The following is a 20,010-nucleotide window of genomic DNA, read 5'->3' on the forward strand; positions in this document are numbered from 1 at the left end:
CACCTTGATCTCACACTTCTGGCCTCCCAAACCTTGAGAAAAGAAATTTCTGTCGTGTAAGCCACCCAGTGTGCAGTATTTCGTTATGGTAGCCCTAGAAAATTGATGGAGGCTAAGGACATTTCTGTAAGGAAGAAGTAGACAAGTTTCAGGATAAAGGGGATGAAGACAGCATTCAGTTTGCCAAAGTGTAAACAGGCAAACGTGCTAAGTAGAAGACACAGCAAGCTCTCTTTAATGATGAGAGGACGCTGGACTTGACTGACCTTTTCAGTGAACTACTCAGGCTCAACTCTAACCTTTAATCTCAATTTCTTCTGTAGTATTTTTTTCAGCTTCATACATACACCAAAAAAATTCATTTTCACATACATTATCTCATGCTAGTACTTTTTTAAAAAATCAGCTTTTCGTTGTAAGTAAACTTAAAGAAGTCAGGACCCTTAAATCAGCCAGATGGATTGATTATGTCCTAATCATTACATTGTCCCAGTCCTCAGCACCGTCCAGAGTCAAAGCTCACAGGGCCCCTGGACCGTGCACCCTCTCCCACCGGGGAGGGAACTAGCGTGTTCACTATTCCCACTGAGCTCTCCAAGAGGACTGCCACTGGAGGATGGGTTTTAGTGTGGTCCAATGTGTCAGGGTACTTCAGAAGCTGAACAGTTGATATTTGATACTGAGAATAGCTTTAAGGAAAAAAATGATCATTTCAATAACATTTCCCCTCATTATTAAAATGGGATAGAGAAATGTGCCTATTTGGCAGTTTTATCAGTACCTAACCACATCTGTATGTTTTGCCTGTTTTGAGGGTACCTTATTCTGTATGGATATCGCCTCTTCTAGAGAGGAGCTGTATTTCATGAGGAATATTTTCATGTGGAATATGTACACTATCTGGCACATGAAGAACTCCCCCATCGTAACAATTTCTTTTCCATAGCTCTCTCCTTTCCATCGCCGGAGATTTGATTGCCAGTGGTCACTGGAAAGACTCTAAAAGAGAGCTAGTACTTTAGGGGAAATGTCCTTTACTAGATTTGAAACAGAACCTTCTTTTGAATTTATTCTCTAATCTGTTTTCAAATTGTGGGTCACCACTCAATTGGGATCAAAAAATGGTTTTTTTAGGGAGCTACCAGTGTTTTAAAAAATAAATTATAACAGAATAAAATAAAAAAGATCAGAATGCACTGCACGTAGTAAAAGTCGGCGTGGTTTTGTGAAATGTTCATTTTATATATGGAGCAGGTTTCTGCAGATTTGTCACTGTGGGTCATGACCAGGGACCACTGAACTCCTCTGGCCTTAACTAAGCTTTCTTCCTCTAAGGACACAATGACTGAAGGGCCCTGCCTGGATTTGAACCCCTGAAAGAAGACATGGTTATTTCTGTCTCGGAAGAGCCCTTGTTTTTGAAACTGAAAGATCCAAGCAAACTTTATAATCATTAAAGTCTCTTGAGAGTTATTTACATGGTGAATTAATTTTGCTCAAGTCTACTTCTGAAACACCATCTTCAAATATTTGCGTAACTGGAATGTTCTAACTGGAAGACTTCATGTGATTCCCATTGCTTGAAGCCAAGGGGCCTATTTGCATCCCTTTCTTTTTTTGGAGTTCTGGTCTCCAGAAATTATGTGGCTTCAGTATTGCTCTGGCTCTTGTAACTAGCCAAGCTCACTTGGATAAATTTCAGAAGAAATATCTGTGTTTACTTCTACATGGACATTGGGTGAAGTTCTGGGATCCTGGTGGGAGGACTAATATCCAGAATGACGGAAACAGCAGCTGGGATCTGCAAACTTGGTTAGGAAGACCTCTTTCACTTCCTTCCTGGAGAACCCCCAGTTGCATAAAAGGTCAGAATGTGCCCACAGATGATAAACCTTTCAAGGCCTCCCCTTGCTGCACCACAGATTTTTTTCTTCCTTGTTCTTGTATGTTCTCCTAACTCTGAAGAACTCTTTCAGTGACGCAGATAAAGGTCAGGCATGAGCCATCCTGCCTGGGGAATCTGACTTGATAAGAGGAATAAAAACAAGGAAATCTGAAATCTATCTTTTTATGTACAAGTAAATTGACAAACAAAATAAGGCTTTTAAATGACAAGTCTTATGGAAGAAAGAAGGAGAGGGGCAGGAGAGCTCCACCAGACCTAAGATTAAACCTGATACTTGGTAACTGGTCTGTTGGTGGGTTAAAGAAAGCAAACACCCATTGGCTGGTGATCTAAAAAGGCAAGCAATTTCATATTCCATCCTTCATCCTATCAACAAGCATTTATTGAGTACTTACTATGGGGCATGAGCTAGCACTAAGTTCTAAGAGATAGAAAGATAATTAAGTCAGAGTCTTGTCCTCACATGGCACACAGCCCAATGGGGAAGATACCCTTAGCAGAGGGAGGTGGGTGGGGAGTAGGAAGCGACATCTGAAACGGACAGGAATTAGCAGAAACTAAAAGTTGGTGAAGGAGCACAGGAAGAGGAAAAAGGCAGGACAGCAGAGATTGGAAAAGGAATAGGGGCTTGGTAACAGGAGACGGGAGCCCAGCAGCTCTAGGGACCATCACAATCTTTGAAGACGCAGGGGCCTTCTGTGTGTGTGAGAGAGGAAGGACCGGCTACCACAGAATCACAGTCTCACACCAACAATACTTCCAAAAGGGAAAATTATTTTCTTTCCGAGCATTGCTTGTGACTGACGTGAGCATTTGCAGCAGGATGAGTTTCCTGATTCTGAGTCACTTACAGCATTAAGATGCTAGATATATCTGGTAAGAAACAGCCAGAAAAGACACGATGCTTCAGAAAACTTTGTCATTTTCAAATCTCCGTTGTCTTTAGAAGAGCAAAGCAAAATAAAACCCCAACCACAAAGATCCCTCTTTTCACCAGAAAATTCATACATAAATATTAATACAGTTTTGCTTTTAAGATAGTGAAGTAAGAATCTTTTGCCCTCCCCTCTTTCTCACCTTTAATTCATCCCAAAACAAAAAAGAGAACAAGAAACAGAAACTTAAACTCCCTCTTTGATGAAAGCAGGAGACACCTGTCAGCCAGAGGCAGAAGTGGTCTGAACCAAGAGGAGGAACGTGAAACCAAAGCGCCTACAAGAGAGGGACACCAAGAACAGACAAGGTGCTTTATCCCCCCAAGTCCTGGGAAGGCTCCACATGGAGTTACCACACATGCAAAGGAAGGGGTGAGGCCAGTGGCCGCAGGCAGGACTGCACCCAGAGCCTGCCTGGCAGGTACCCAGGTTGACGCTGGAGAAACTGAAGGAGAGAAGCTCCACGCTCAGGAACGCCTGGCCCAGCGGAGGAGCGGATAAAGTGTGGCTGGACACTGGGGATGAGGAGAAAGGCTGAACACGAAAAAGTGAGACGCTTCTGACACATGCCACAACACGGATGAGCCTTGAGGACATTATGCTGAGTGAAATAAACCAGACACAAAAGGACAAAGACTATATGATTCCACTTACAGGAGGGACCTAGAGTAGGCAAATTCATAGAGCAAGTAAAACAGCGGTTGCCAGGGGCTGGGGGGAGGGGAAGTGGGGATTTAGTTTTTAATGGTTACAGAGGTTCAGTTTGGGAAGATGAAAAAGTTCTGGAAATGGATAGTGGTGATGGTTGCACAAGATTGTGAATGTACTAAATGCCACCGAATTGTCCACTTGAAAATGTTTAAGATGGTAAATTTTATTCTGTCAATTTTACCACAGTACCAAAAAAAAAAGACATTGATGCCCCCTCCCCAATGAGCCCCCAGAATGCTGACAGCCAGCTGGTACCCACAGACAGGGCCTGGAAAATTCTCTTCTGAATAAACTAAATGGTCCCAGAGAACAGACCTGGAGATACTGACCCATGAGGGGGCTGACAAGTAAGCTGAGTGGTCCAGAGACCCTCATTCCCAGGAGACCTCTTATCAAAGGAAGGGCGGGAAGTACAGAAGGAAAGAATGACAAGGACAGAAGACCAGGCGTGAGACTCAGAGAATCCGTCCAGGAGGTCTACCATCCTGCCAGCAAGTGACTCAGAAAGAGAACAGAAAATGGAGAGGGGGAAATTCTCAAAGAAGCAATACTATATGAAAATTTCCCAGAATATATGGCTACAAGTTTTCAAATAGAAAGGAGAAAACAAGTACCCAGCATAACATAAAAACGGCAAAAGCACCACACCAAGGTACACTGTCCTGAAATTTCAGGAATGAAGAGAGATCCAGAGTTCTTCCACAGAGGAAATGAGCCCCTAGACAGAGGACAGGATTCAGAAGCCATCAGCCTGCAGCCCAGACATTTCAGAAGTTGGATTCAGTGGAGTTGGTTTAAAAATTCTAGGTGAAAATGTTTGGTATTCTAGCATTAATAACAGGCAAATTTGATAACTGTACTTATTTAGCTATTTAATTTTATTTAAGTCATCAGTCTCTCAAGAAAAAGTCCTATTTGGGAATGTATTCTATCTTCTAAGTATGAATTAGAAGCAGAATATTAAGTTTGATGCCTCAAATTTTCATGAGGAACGACTCCAAAGTCACGTACGGCAACAACCGTGAGAAACCATCTTTACTCGTTCAACGCTCACTCATCAGTGAGACCAAGAGACTGCTTGAAGGAACAATTCCTCACAGCTTTGAGTCTATGGGGGCTAAACATTTTAAAACACAACAACAACAAATTGTTGAAATGGACCAACAGTAATTGAAGACAAAGCATTTTTGAGATTTGCCCAAAATATGATTAATAGATGCCAAGCCATTTTCTAAAAAGCACGTTACAAAAAAGCCTTTTCCTAAATTCTATTTGATGTGCACAGAAGTTCATGATATTAGATGTGCCTGCTCAAAGTATCCATTTCAATGAGTAGGACTGCAAATGGGAAGTAACACTCCTATACTATTCCACCACACGTTTAGTATTTGACTACTAGAATTTTAGTATGGAACTTTTATTGACAAAATTGCATACATAATTTATTCTCGTATTCCCAGAGGTTTGTCTATGTTGATACTATCAGTTTTGGCATCCAAGCAATATGTGTATTTGGTACACCTTTAATTACATGTGCATGGATACTCCTAGAATGATACACCAGAAATTGATAACGTGGTTGCCTATGGGGGGAGTTGTGTGGCTGGAGGACAGGGGTGAAAGACACACCTTTCACCATATACCTCTCTGTATCTCTTGAATTTAGAACCATGTGATAATATTCTTATTTAATAATAAGTAAAATTGGGGAAAAACTCTACTTAAGAATAACAGTATGTGGATAATATTTGGAACTACGAGCAGCAAATATTAGAATAAATAACCAAGATTCCTGAAAGTAGATGCCTTTGAGGAGCATCAGCAAGCAAGAGGCCAGGGAGGCAATTTTTCATTAGAAGTCTTTTTGCACTACCTGATTCTTTAATGTGCATATATTACTTAGACAAGAATGAAAATATTTAATAAAAACCCGATTGCAAAAACTAGAAATTTCAGAAATTTATTAAGAAGAAAATTAATATTACCTATTACCTCATTGCCCAATGATAGTAACATTTTGATACATTACACCTTTTAGTTTTTCTTTCCTCTAAAAATATGAATTCACTTTAAATGTGGCTTTCCTATTTTTCTTTTTTGGTTTTCCCCCCTCTTTTATAGTATTCTTTTTTTATTTTGCAAAGCTAGGCACACAGCTTCTAAACCACTTTAAAAAAAGAACAACATATCCAGCACCTAACCAGTTAAAGAAAATATTCTCAGACAACTCAATTACCAGTGGAGTCTCTCCCACAAGCAGTTTTATAACAGATGGAAATGGCATGTGTTACAATGTTCACCAATTTCTGTGCTATCTGTGAATCGAGTCCTCTGATATTTAAGTCAATAGGATTGTTCAACACGTCCTCACGCGAGAGGCTCTGCTAACACACAACTCTTGTGACTGGAAACCTCAGCAACCCAGAACTCCCAAAGGTATCTCATGTCCCCAGTCCTCGCAAAGGAGAAGCCACCTGGAGACAAGACCAGCCAACGGTTTCTGGTTGATCTTATCATATATATTTTTTTGTGATTTGCACCCTTTTTCTACTGGTTCTTCTACACTTTTTATGATTTTTCACGCCAAATATTTTTAATCCTGGGTACTGAGCACAGTGGGTGAGAGCCAGATCTCGGGAGGCACATGGGTCTTGAGTTCAGAAGCTCTGCCAGGAGCTGGCAACGTAGTTCTGGGCAACAGTCTCATTCTCAGACAAGAGGGGCCTCGTCTGTGCATCGCTGTGGAGCATGCTGTACATATCACGCATCATTTGATGAGTATAGGTTTATTTGATCAGGTATCAGATTATATATATATACAATCGCTCTTCTTGCACATTCCAGCACAGATCCTGGAAAAAGGGATGGCTGGCAGAATCTGGGATTCTCCAAGGGCTTCAGGTGCTAGGAATCTAGACACACGGGATGATGTCCTCATATCCAGTTAGTTAAAGATTTGAAGGATCTGTCACTGATAAACAGAGGTGGGTATTTCCTGAAGAGTCAGAGACTCTAAAGTACTTTACACAAACCTCTGTTTTAAAACTAACCAAAAGGCATCAGAAATCCTCATTTCTATGTCTGTTTCCTCTTCCATCAGGTGCTGTGTCTAATCCCCTAATTTATCTTTATATCTGCAACACCTATGACTGTGCCAGGCACATTCTAGGCATTAAGTGGCAGAATTAGTTAGTGAAGAACATGCACTCAAGCAAGTCGGAATGCAGAAAAGTGTCCAAGCATATTTTAGAACCCTTTCCACTAAAGACAGTCAAAATCAAGTTCTAGCACGAAATGCTTATTCTTAGCTTTTGGATATGGGTTTATTTTTATTTTATTTATTTATAAAAGATTGGCCCTGAGCCAATCTGTTGCCAATTTTTCTTTTGTTTTTTTTTAGTTCTTCTCCCCAAAGCCCCCCAGTACATAGTTGCATATTCTAGTTGCATATTCTAATTCTTCCCTGTGGCACACCACGTCAGCATGGCTTCATGAGTGGTGCAAGGTCCACACCCAGGAGCCGAACTGGTGAAACCCTGGGCTGCTGAAGCGGCGTGCAAGCTTAACCACTTGGCCATGGGGCCATCTTTGGGTTTATTTTTTTATGCCTCATGCCATTTGGCTTTTTCTCATACACACCTCTTGAATGGAAATAGGTCAACCATACCTGGGTAGGGGATTTTCCCATAGGTGACGATTTCATACAGGAGGATTCCGAAGGACCACACGTCAGACTTAATAGTGAAACATCCAAAATTGATTGCTTCTGGAGCAGTCCACTTGATGGGGAATTTAGCACCTAAGGGAGAAGACAGTGAGTCTTACTTGGGCCTCTGAGCTGAAACAAAAACGTCATGGGCATGTGACCCTCACACTTTCCTTCTTTTGGGAAAATTTTAATTATTTATTTGAATAGGCAACATACACATAATGCAAAAGAGAGATGGTACAAAATGTTATACTAGCAATGCGGGCCTCTCCTCTCTTTCCCCTTGGGGCATTCCCCTCTTAAGAAGCAAAGTTTCCGGTGTTCCTCCAGAGACACCATAACTAGCCCACATCACACGTGAAGAACATGACACAGAACGGAAAGGCATTTATTCTTAGGTTGTACATTTCTCCCTCAACACCAGCCTCCAAAGCCTGCATCTTCAGTGCTCACATTTTCTCTAATGAGCCCATACCACGTTTATAGGGAATGTCAACGTCTCTTGATGTGTACATTCTCGTGGATAAATCTCTTGAAGCCTGTACCAATAGGAATTTTAGATGCCACTCTACACTTTAATGTCTCACGCTCTCACTTGACAGGACCAAACATCACTGCACTTTCAGGAATCGGGTAAGAGGATGATGTGCCCAGAATGAGATAGTGATGACACTAGGTGTCTCATGAGGAGTTGGTGAGGCTAAGGGATACTTAGTCACTGGGTCACCTGAGAGGTAAACCTGGCTGGGGGCACCCACGAGGTCACCTTGAGGAAAGCAGGGACTCAGGTACAGACTCATTCCTACTCCCTGGAAAGGCAAAGGGTTTCAACCAGCCATATTTTACATTTTTAAACAGATTTGCCTTTATTATGTTTTTGCTTTAAAATTTTGGGTGGTGTCAGACTGAAAGTGGAAATCCGAATAAGAACAATAGGACACCAGAGAGCCTCGTGGAGCAGCTCCTGTGTGCCAGGCACTCACTGCGTACAATCCGGCGTTAAACCCCACCTGCTCCGGGCAGCGGGCGGGGGGGGGGGGGAGCAGGCACGAGGGGAGGGGAGGGGCGGGTGGGGGCACACTGGGTCTGCACCGCGCAGCCGGAGTTTGGACACTGTTTCTGCTATTCCAGCTCAGTGTGACCCTGGCAAGTGACTCATTGTCTTTGTGCCTTCTTGGCACCTCCATCTGTAAAATGAGGACACAACAGAACCTCCCCAGGTTGCTGTCAGGGTTAAGTGGGTTGATTTGCATGCTTGGCACAGTACAAATACCAGGGAAAGGTAAACATCACTAGGGTTGCCCTGCAATGGCTACCGTTTAATTCTAGAGCCCAGCTCTCTGCACTAGGCCACCTCTCTCGCATAAGAACAGTTATTTTTGTGAGACTCTGGACTTGTCAAATTCAACAAAACTAGTGGAATAAGTTCTAGCTCTTTTACTTTGAGGCTAGATCTCCTGGGTTTGAATCTTGGCTCTACCATTTACTATGGGACCTCAGAAGCTGCTGAACCTCTCTGCTTCCTCGTCTATAAGGTAGGAATAATATAATAATAATAATACTTATCACACAGTGTTATCGTAAAGATAAATGAGATAAGGTATGAAAAGCACTTAGAATAGTGGCTGCCACACTGCAAATGCTCATTACATTTTAGTGATTATTTTTTTAACTCCTTCTCCTCCAACTCTTCTCCTTCGCCTTGCTTTTTTTTTTTATTTTTTGCTGAGGAAGATTAGCCCTGAGCTAACATCTGTGCCAGTCTTCCTCTATTTTATAAGTGGGTCCTTGCCACAGCATGGCTGACGAGTGGCGTAGGTCTGCGCCTGGAATCCAAACCCATGAATCTGGGCCGCTGAAGCAGAGTGCGCCAAACTTAACTACTAGGCCATGGGGCCAGCCTCTCACCTGCCTGTTTGCTGAGGATAATGAAGGTCAAGGATAAGTTATCACCCACCTAGGAGAACACAGGCTGAAGGCAGGAGGAGAACCACCTTAAACATGACGGATGCAAGAGATGCTAAACAAATCAAAACAATGTTTTCAGACTCTTTGTCACCTCTCTAAATCCTGCGGACATCTTCCAGAAATCACACACATGTAGTTAAAAGGAAAATAATCCTTGTTTAACAATTCTTAGGAATGTCAAGAGAGTGCTTGGCTCTCTCAGAAGAGAGAAAGCACTGCAAAAACATTGACTCAGCTTTCCTGAGCAAGCCCATCAGAATCCTCAGGCCATAAGCAAGAGGAAGGGCCATGGGCCCGGCCATAGAGCCACATGCCAAGGACTGGGAGATTTACGCCTCCCTGTGCGTTTTCGGTTCCTGTGTATAATATGGAATGTGGGAAAATAAAGGAGTGATTTTTGTAGCATTATATTTACTTCCATGGGTGTGATAATTTCTATGTTTTAATTTGTTATTAAAAGGCTAGAATATAGAATGATTGTCACAAATATTTTCTGTGTAGTTAAGGAAAGTGTACTTCATTGTTTGGGTGAAAACACATAATATAAACATATAATGTAAACAAAGAATCTTGATCTTGCCAAATCTCTTTTTTGTTCTGCTTCCCTTAATTGAAATACAAATGATAGCATTTGTAAACTTTATAAAAGTCTCAGGTGGAGTTAATCAAGAAGGTAACTTTTTAAAACAGTTATTAAAATAGAACCACAAACAGCTCCTGTGGTACATTTTGAATATTTTACCAAATGAGTTTTTTTAAATGATGACTATTGCAACTTTGTTAAAAAAGGACAAAAACAAAATAACACTAAACAATAACAAAACACCTAAAGATGGTCACGAGAACATACCTTCCCTTGCTGTGTACTCGTTATCTTCAATCACTCGAGCAAGCCCAAAATCCGCAATTTTGCACATGAGCGACTCGGAGACCAGGACGTTTGCTGCTCGCAGGTCCCGGTGAATGTAGTTTTTCCTCTCAATGTACGCCATTCCCTCTGCAATCTGAAAACAGAAAGGCTCTCGGTTTTTGATTAGGTCATCATAGAGGCCATCAAGGAAAACCAAAAAGCTTATGAGTTCCTGAAATCCTTTCATGTATATTATTCTGCTCATTCAAGTTTTAAAAACAGTGGGTAAATTACAATCACCATCTTGATCCTTTCTAGAATAACTTCCCCCCCAATCTCCGATGATGGCGATCACGTCTCAACATGATTTCTTAAATAACTACCTGTCTCAATATTGTCTAATGTGTGGAGAATCTTTTCAAGTTCTTGCACGTAGATATACAGATGTCATTATCCCAGTTTTTCAAATGAGAAAACAGAGCTAGAGAAAGTGACACACTGATACAAAGAACTGCCTGGGGTGTCAGGAACAGGATGTCCTTGGTCAGCAGCATCCTTGCTGTCAGGTTAATCAACAGCCCACAGAACTGGTTCCCCAGGTTTTCTCTGCACAGTCCCTCCCGGATGGCCAGAAAGATTCACTCTGACAACAAAGCGCGACAGCCGGAAGGAATCAAGGGTTTAAACAAAACAAGAAAATGGGGGACGAGAGACTACTACTTACCATTTACTAGAAAATTGGGTTTTTAAGGAAATCAAAATCAGATTTTTAAGAAAAACCTTAACAAATTATAAAGATAAGGATCTGGAAGGACGGAAGGAAAGAAAGAACGAACCAAGTAGCTGTATCTGGTGAGCAGTTAGAGGGGAAACTCTAATTAGGATTATGTCACACAGGAACGAATGTATTCGGACAGATTTTACCTTGAATTCCAGGTGGCTCAGCTTAGAGGACCTGACTCCCCACTCATCCACAACGGCACTGCTTGTCTCAACTCAAACCCTGGTTTCAGCCAGGCCATGTTGCTTAGCACCGGTTTAGCTCCTTATTACTGGGCATGTTTCTCCTTGACCTCCTCCTGGAATGCCTTTCCTCCCTTCTTGGCCAATCCCTAGGCTGACCTTCTGCCCAGGGGGCCTTCCTTGAGTTCCTCCTGGATAACTTCTGTTCACTCTATGCCCACCCTCAATGGGTCAATTTGTATAAAAACCATCTGCACCTACTGATCATAGCTTTGTCCTTATTTCACGCTGTTTGCTGTGCTTATCATTGTCATGCCATCCAGACAGGAAGCACCTTCAGGGCAGAGGCACACTTACATCTTTTCTGTTCCTGCTTGTATCTAGTGGGCCCTTTAACCCTGTCACCAAACCTCTTCTCAGAGGCAAAGAAAGTTCTTTGGAAAATGTGCTGGGTTTTGAATGCTACCAAAACACTGTGTTGTTGACACACCGCTGCAGGAATTTGGCAGATGATGTTTTTGTGGTCACAAAACCTGGCATATAATAATCAGTCTCTGATTATTAGGTCAGTCTCAAAGTCCTGTGAGCCCAGGAGTGCACGTCTGACCAGCACCAAGGAATACTTTCTTGAACAGAGAAAATCATAAATCAGAAAGAACAAAAGAGGTCTGACCTTTTCCTTCAGTTGAAATGACAATTTAATAATGTAAAGCTTCTATAGCAAAGAATAATGTGTGCAGCGCTCGAACAGCGCAGGTAAAGTGGAGAAGACCCAGACTATGTGACGCCTGCTGGCTGAACTCGCATCCAGTCCCTCCTGGACAGCTTGGCCAGCCCATACTTCCGGAGTAGTTTGGGTTACCACATCCCTCCCCAAGAATTCTTTAATCCTTTGTGCAAGTCCAACTGGGTCACTGCCTACTTAAAACTAACCTCAGGACAATGTCCAAACTCCTTAACACTGCTGCTGAGGCCCCGTGAGCCTGACCCCTGTTTATCCCTCCTGCCTCCTCACCATGACGGTCTCCTCCCCTGGATCCTGGCTTCCACACCTGCCTCTGCTTGGAACATTCGCTCCCTGCCCCTTTGGCCTAGCTAATTCATTCCGCAGGTCTCAGCTGAGGCGTCACTCGCTCTAAGAAGCCTTGCCCAACTCGCCTTCTCCTCTTGAGTGTGGTCCCAGGCTCCCTGCTCCTCACCTGTATACCTGTCTATGATCATCTCAGGAATGTAAGGACCCTAGGGAGGTATAGGATCTGCACATTGCTGTTCTTAGGTACTTATGTAACATTCCAATAATTATATACAAACTGGCCAGGAACCTGAGAGAGCCAAAGTTGGCTGCAATTCCAACTTACACGTGAAATTGCAGCTGACAGTAGCAATCAGGAATGTGTGCCAGACACGCCTCTGCGGATGCTGACTGACCCACAGATGTGTGCTGGTGGCACTGACAGAGCCTCTAAGGCATGGCACCAAGGACCCACATCTCTCTCATTCTTGGTGATGGATTTTAATGATCAGTTTGTTAGAAAAAGCATTCTAAGAACTTGTTGGCAACACATCTACCCAAGTTCTGCATTTACACAAATCTGAATGCATTTTTAAAAATGATTCTCTGAAATAATATCAGACTTGCAACAAGCCCACTTTATGTTGGCTTTCTTTTCCATGTCAGAGTGCTTTACGGAGCTCGTGTTCCACACAATAATAATAGTATTCACCAAGACCAAGATTCGAAACAACAGCATTAGCCAAGTTGAATAAATAATAGATAGGGAAGCAAAATCAAAGCTTTTAGATATGACTTGCTTTTGAGGTCATAAAAGACTACGACTCTCTTCTTATATAAAAATTATTCTTTCCCTGGTCTACGTATATTGTTCTTTCTTGGTTTCTTTTTTTTCAAAACTTAATTTTTTTTTTTTGGTTGTTGTATTTACTTTGGCTAAAGTAAATCTGGCTCTATTTCGCAACAGCAGGAAGAAATCAGAGACTACTTTGGCTAATGGAATCTAGAATCAACTTTTCTTTCACGGAATACCTTCTTCCTCCCCAGGCCTCCTGGTCTAACAGTTGTCAGCACTGCAGAAAGAGCTGTCGCATAAATACGGGGACTGAGGGAGAAGGGAGCACTCGCCTCCCACTTTCTATTGCTCCATTAGCTCAGAAAGGCGACTCGTGAAGGATTCTCTGGAGTTGGACCTGATACGGAGGTCTGGTGAGGACAGACAGGAGATTGTTTTGTGCCCACAGATATTTTACTATGATGATGATGACAGGTAGGTAGATGATGGATAGGTAGGTAGATAGATAGATGGATAAATAGATATTAACAACTGCCACTTCTTCCACCATGAATTGAGCACTCATTATGTTCCAGACACTGTTTTACATTCTTTATACCCAATTCATGCTTCATTTGAATAACAAATCTACCAAGTAACTTTTATTTCAGTTGTACAGATGCAAATGTGGCTTAGGTACAAGAACCTGCTGAAAGCCAGAGGGAAAGAGAGAGCCACGACCCACACCCACGTGTGTCTGCCCTCAGCAGCCATGCTCTCAACACCACATTCCAGGATGTCACATCAGCAAGAGAGCTCAGCGTTGCATAGATAACTAGACGCTTCTGGAACTCAAATTTTTCATCAAAAGAATACTTTTTTACTGAGAAGACAGGAAGATGCTTTTGAAGTTTTCTCCTAGAATTCGTTGTTAAGCCCAAATTTCATTCCTCTGAAAAGGTAGCACAAACTTTCCCCAGCTAGAGTTCAGGAGATCCATCTCAGGAAGTACATACAAGCTTAGTTTCGGGTGTCTCTGACTAGAACAGTGTTTCTCAACCTTTTTCCATTATCACCCCCTAAGAAGAAAAATTTAATTCAATTAAAATTTAAAATTTTAGTTAAAGTTAATTTATCCTTAACAGGGGAAATTAAATACAAAGAAATCAGATTTTGTTGGATAGATTTGAGATTTGCAGGGCCACAAACTATTGTAATATCTAAGATTTCCTCATCCTCCAAGAACCAATTTTCACTCCCTTGGGGGCGATCTTGTCCCCATTTTGAATGCTTGGTCTAGAAGATGCTAAACCGAACAAAGAAGGTTTAAAGTCAATTTTTCCCTATGACTCAAAAGTGGAAATAAGATGGATGATGATATATTCTTGGCTTGGATGAGGTTAACACTCTGTCAGAATGAAAACAACCAGGCTAAAATTAAGCAGGAAAATATTCTTTTATCCAAATAGCCCTATAAGTTGTAAAAAAAAAAAAAAGCAATAACTGTCATTCCCTTTGGAACTTTGATGGGGCCAAAAGGAAATTACTTTCCCAGAGTCACACCACAGGTTAGTGCAATGGTTTGGAAGTAAATTTAATTTCCTTTCTGTGCATTTAGCAGTTAAATTAAGGTTTAACCCTTACACTAGTATTTCTTAACTCTGGCTATGTCCCTGGGGAGCTTTTAAACACTACCACTGCCTGGGCCTTATCCTAAACCAATTAAACCCGAATCTCTAGGAGGGGGGCCTCCCAGGTGATTCTAACGTGCAGTGCAGGTGGAGAATCACTCCAGGGCCCTGCACATCATCTGGGAGCTTATCAAAGTGTGGCATTATGGACTCTGACCTCATTTACTCAATCAGAATCTGAATTTTAACCAGCTCTTTGGGTGATCTGTATGCACATTCAACTTGGAGAAGCACTGCAATAGATCATACGCTTTTAAACTTAAGCTATTTTAGGATTAAAAATTCTAGAATGATTGGAAAGACATCTCGGTCTCAATGCATTGCCTACAAACGACCTCACCAAGTGGACTGCTGTCCTCATAATGCTCAGGAAAGGAAGTCCTGATATGACTCAAGAGAATGAGCAAGATGTGTGTAGCCGCCATCAAGAGCCCAGGGCAGGAGACGGCAGGTGTCACGTGGGAGCCAGAGAAGGTACAGGGCCAGACAACAGAGGTGCTGGGAACACCCTGGCAGGAGTCCTAGTCCATCAACAGCTCAGAAATGTGTCTTGACCTTCATTTTTCCTATAACTTAGGGAGGACTCCGTCGGCCTCGAAGCTCAGAGGCAGGGCACCCCAGCATCTCTCCCACTCTATCATGGCTCTGGGGCTGGGCCATTGCTTGGATGGTTTAGGAAACTGACTTAATCTTTAGGTTTTAAATCATGAGGGGATTCTCTTCATCTTGGGCCATGCCAGCATCACAATGCCTGGTGATATACAAACACGAGAAAACCTCGACTTTCTAAGCTACCTGCCAACGCTAAGGAAGTAACTAAAACTGTTTCTTGTCTTCATGTGCTAATTTCTAACTCTGCACTAGAGTCTGTGTGCGAAGCTACTGGAAATTTGAAGTAAAAAGCACCCCCCCATTGCCTAAAATGAGAACAATCATTTAAGAAGACAATGTTAGTGACATTTTCCCCCTCCTGTTCAAAGCTAACTGGTTCAGGTTTAGACGTGCTTTGCATTTCTCCTGCTCTTACGCTCAAATAGCACGGCCAACGTGCATTTCTTAGTTCCTCTTTTTGTACCTTCTGTGGAAACATATGATGACGACATTTTCTCCCTTTCGTGATTCTGTGTGTGTGTGTTTTGCTGTCCTGGGAGGACAGACAGGAACTACTAGGTAGGAGAGTGAGCCACCGAGATCCCAACTGGAAGCCGTAACGAGATGGGTTCTCGTAAAATTCTAGGCATCTAGCACCTGGTGGAAGTTCTAGGACAGAGAAGATATTAAAAATGATGTTTCCTGAGTTAAAGAGCAGTCTTATCCTGTCAGGCGCTAAATAAACAGACTCCCAGTCTCAAGCAATGCAGGTCTCCCAGAGAGGCCCTTCAAGTGCACTGTGAGAAGGAAAGGACTCAGCCGTCAGATGTCTGCCAGTCAGCTTCCACAGGCAGAGCTGCGAAGGGACGGGAAGCACGTGTGTGACCAAAGAGAGAAATAAGGAATTATCGAATGTTCTGACCACAAATACGCAGGCCTGCCTCTCCCACTGCTGGTGTGAATAGGCAGTGTCAACCCTCCAGGCAGACGACCTCATGGGGGCCCACAGGCACCGTTTCCTCCAGGGGGAGGTGACCCAGCTATCCTGGCCGGTGGGCGAGCTGGATCAGGGATTGATTTCAGACCCTCATCAGCCTCTCAGAGGACCATTATGGACACACACTCTGAAGGGTAGTATTGCCAGTATGTGTCTATTTTTTAGTATATCCATATCTACATACATGATTTACATACACACACACAAATACATACAATCCTCTGGAAAGTTCAGAACCCCAGCATTTTGTAAAGCATTACCGCCTCTGTGCTCTCTGCTCATCCTTTTCTACCATACACACACACACACACATACACTTACATACACGTACACTCATGATGGGCAGGGTGGGGACAGAACACAAAACCTAGAGTCCCATTTACTTTGCAAATACATTGTTTTCACGGTATGAGGTGAGAAGCATTAAATCAGACCAAAGTTGTCAGAAGCATTTGAGGTGAGCATACTGCTTTAAATTCCCTCTCCAATATCAATGTTTAAACAGAAAGTCTGTGTTCCTCTTCCCAAAATGAGGAGTTCCTGTTGTGAGCAGTCTCAGCAAACTGCCTTCACACACCTCTGCCTGGACTCCTCTGAGGAAGCCAGCACAGGTCCCTCCGTCTCAATGAACTACAGCCTCGCGTCATCAACTGCATTTACCAAGAAGTGGGTTGCCAGTGACTAACTGGGGGCTCGCAGTACAGTTACGCTTGGGACAGGAAATACCTCACAACTATGGTCCTTGGGTATACATAAGATAGACATTTTATGAGGAATACAATTCTAGAGAAAAAAATCTCAATTATGTTTTATATATCAAAACAGAGCTCGAATAATGCTCCTTACAAGTGACCTTCCTTATTAGTAATGATGACAGAGGTCACTCATCTTTCCCTGCTTTTCTCAGAAGCCCAACCAGATGCCTGTCAACCCCAGCACCCCACACAGGATGCCCCACCTTCCAGCAGGTTCGTCCCAACCACACTCTGTTCAGATGTGAAGGCTCTGAGGCACTGGCAGCGTTGGCATGTATGTGCTCTATGAATGGTTTGCTCAGCACACAGACTGGGCTGACTTCAACAGTAACTTGAGTGATGCTTTGGACAAATAACAAAATGTTTGTGTGGATGGTCTGCTCTGGAAGTCTCGTTTTAGTTTTCTTGTGTTCATCCTCATTGTTATCACTTTTCTGAGACACTGGCAAATAACAGGCTATCTTGCTTAATGAGTTATTTTTTTGTTTCTTTGGTTTTTTTATTTAGTGTTTAAAGTTAAACCTTTTTAATTTGTGTAGCTTTTTTTTTTTTTTTTTTTGGTGAGGAAGATTGGCCCTGAGCTAACATCTGTGCCAATTTTCCTCTATTTTGTATGTGGGACACCACCACAGCATGGCTTGACGAGCAGTGTGTAGGTCCGTGCCTGGAATCTGAACCTGCGAACCCAAGGCCTCTGAAGTGGAGTGAATGAACTTAACCACTATGCCACTGGGCTGGCCCAAGTTATTTTTTATTTTAATGGGAAGAAACCCACATTTGAGTCAGATGACAGGGGGAATAAAGGAGTGAAAGGATCCTAATTAAGGGAATCAATGTGCTCTCTCAAGCAAAGCTAAAATCTACCCCAGGAAATTCCAGCTTCAATGAGAAACTGGAACTGAAAATGCAACGTGTTTTAGAATTGGTTGCTTGGAAAGCATTTGTCATCTAGACAAGAAGTGAGAGAATTTAAACAAGAAATCTGCCAAAAAGCAGGAAAGATAAAAATCTGGTGTTCGTGATACTTTATCTGTTCTATTAGGCATTGTCTCCTCATTCTCTAGATATGTATTTCCTTCCTACACTTGGGAAAAGTATAATTCAAATAATTCTTTACATTCAAAAGTCCTAGGAAGCCTATGAAATAGTGATACTGATAATATTAATAAGTTGGAACTGAACAAATGAGTAGCAATTGGGTGAAAGCTCCAGTCTCCCTGATGGGTTCTCGGGTCTCTCTGAGGGTCCCTTATAACAGGGAGCCCCTGGGTCCATCCCAGACAGACCTAAGAAGACCACTTACTGACAACAGAAAAATAGAATGTAAAGGAAACGGGGAGCATGCAAAAAGAAAGTTTAAGTAAGAACACACGTCCTCAGTACTCCAAATACGACAGCACTTGTTTGATAGCACTTGCCCATTCTCACAGAAGCATTGTTCCATGTGTTATTATTCATTGATCCTCCATACTGGATCCCTACACTCTTTAATCCATAATTTGGATGGAGGAATGGAGAGAACAGAAAGCTCATTCCTTGCTATGTTTTTGAGTCAAAATTTCCTAGAAATTTTGTTTTAGCTTTACTGGGTTATTATAATATTCGTCTTTATTCCTCTTTTCCAAGCAAAATTGCTAAGAAATAATGAAGTCCCTTACTTTGATGATGATGGTGATGATGGCAGCTACCATGTATTGGCTGCTTGCTCTGCCCAGGCACCTTGCTAGGCATTTATAATTCTTACAACAAGCCTATGAAGGAGCCATTACTTATAGTAAAGATGAAGAAGGTGAGTCTTGGAGAAGTTACATTTTTTTCCTAGATAGACTTGGATGTGAACCCAAGTCTGGCTGGTCCCACCACCTGTGCTCTTAACCATTCCGCCACAGTGGCTTCTTCCTTTAAAAAGAGGTACAAAGAGTGGAATGCTCATAAGGCAGTGCCAGGAAGAAGGAGGGAAAAAAAGAAATAAGAAAACTAGGTAATTTAAAAGTGGCCGAGTTAAAGTTTGCAGTGTGTCATATCTTCATAGTTTAAAACTCAGGGGAGAGTTTGGCACATACAAAGTTGGGCTGGTGAGGTCTCCGTGAATGGTCAAAATTTAATCAATCCAACAGCACCCAAGGAACCACAATGCCACAGTCAGACGTGATTTCCATAAAGACAACTTTACTGAATATCATATTTAAATCAGTATGTCTCCATGAAAGGGATTTACCTTTTCTAGCAGAAAAAAAGAGAAAAATTTGGCAATTAATTCTCATAGACTTTCTCTTGCAAAAACTTATTAGACCACTTCACATCCATTAGCATGGCTATTATAAAAACAAAGAAACAAAACAAAACCAAAAAATAGAAAATTACAAGTGTTGGTGAGGGTGGGGAGAAATTGGAACCCTTGTGCACTGCTGGTAGGAATGTAAAATGGCGCAGTTACTCTGGAAAACAGAAAGATGTTCCTCAAAAAATTCAACATAGAATTACCATATGAACCAACAATTCCACTTCTGGGTATATACCCAAGAGAAATGAAGGCAGATATTTGTATACACCTGTTCATAGTAGCATTATCCACAATTGCTAAAAGGTAGAAACAACCCAACTGTCCATTGATGGATGAATGGTTGAACAAAATGTGGTATATACATAGAATGGAATATTATTCAGCCATAAAAGGAGTGAAATTTTGACATATGCTACAACATGGATGAACCTTGAGGACATAATGCTAAGTGAAATAAGCAAGTCACAAAAGCACAAATACTGTATGATTCCACTCATATGAGGTACTTAGAGTAGACAAATGCATAGAAAAGTAGAACAGAAAGTAGAATAGCGGTTGGGAAGGGCTAGTGGGAGGGAGAATGGGGAGTTGTTTAATGGGTACAGAGTTTCAGTTTTGTAAGATGAAAAGAGTTCTGGAGATAGATGGTGGTGAGGATTGCACAACGTGAATGTACTTAATGCCACTGAACCTTGCACTTAAAAATGGCTGAAATGGTAAATTTTATGTTATGTATATTTTACCACAATTAAAAAATAAAACTACCCTGGAATCTTCCACCTGTAGACGAGCAGGAGCAGAACCTAGCAAAGGCCACTTCCTGCAGGGAGAACAGCCGGCGCTCATCACCCACCCCTGTGGCA

The 20,010-nt window shown here is 42.1% G+C and overlaps 1 protein-coding gene across 2 annotated transcripts in view; it reads right to left on the minus strand.

Annotated features, from left to right (window-relative positions):
* LYN (LYN proto-oncogene, Src family tyrosine kinase) overlaps positions 1-20,010 on the minus strand; it is a 113,894-nt gene that overhangs the window by 1,851 nt on the left and 92,033 nt on the right. For both annotated transcript variants that reach the window (XM_023648591.2, XM_023648590.2), the window contains exons 11-12: positions 10,080-10,233; positions 7,220-7,351 (exon numbers count right to left, since the gene is read on the minus strand). In XM_023648591.2, the coding sequence (XP_023504359.2) occupies positions 7,220-7,351; positions 10,080-10,233 (286 nt within the window). The remainder of the gene's footprint in view (positions 1-7,219; positions 7,352-10,079; positions 10,234-20,010) is intronic.

This window comes from Equus caballus, chromosome 9 (genome assembly GCF_041296265.1).
Source record: "Equus caballus isolate H_3958 breed thoroughbred chromosome 9, TB-T2T, whole genome shotgun sequence".
Lineage (NCBI taxonomy): Eukaryota > Metazoa > Chordata > Mammalia > Perissodactyla > Equidae > Equus > Equus caballus.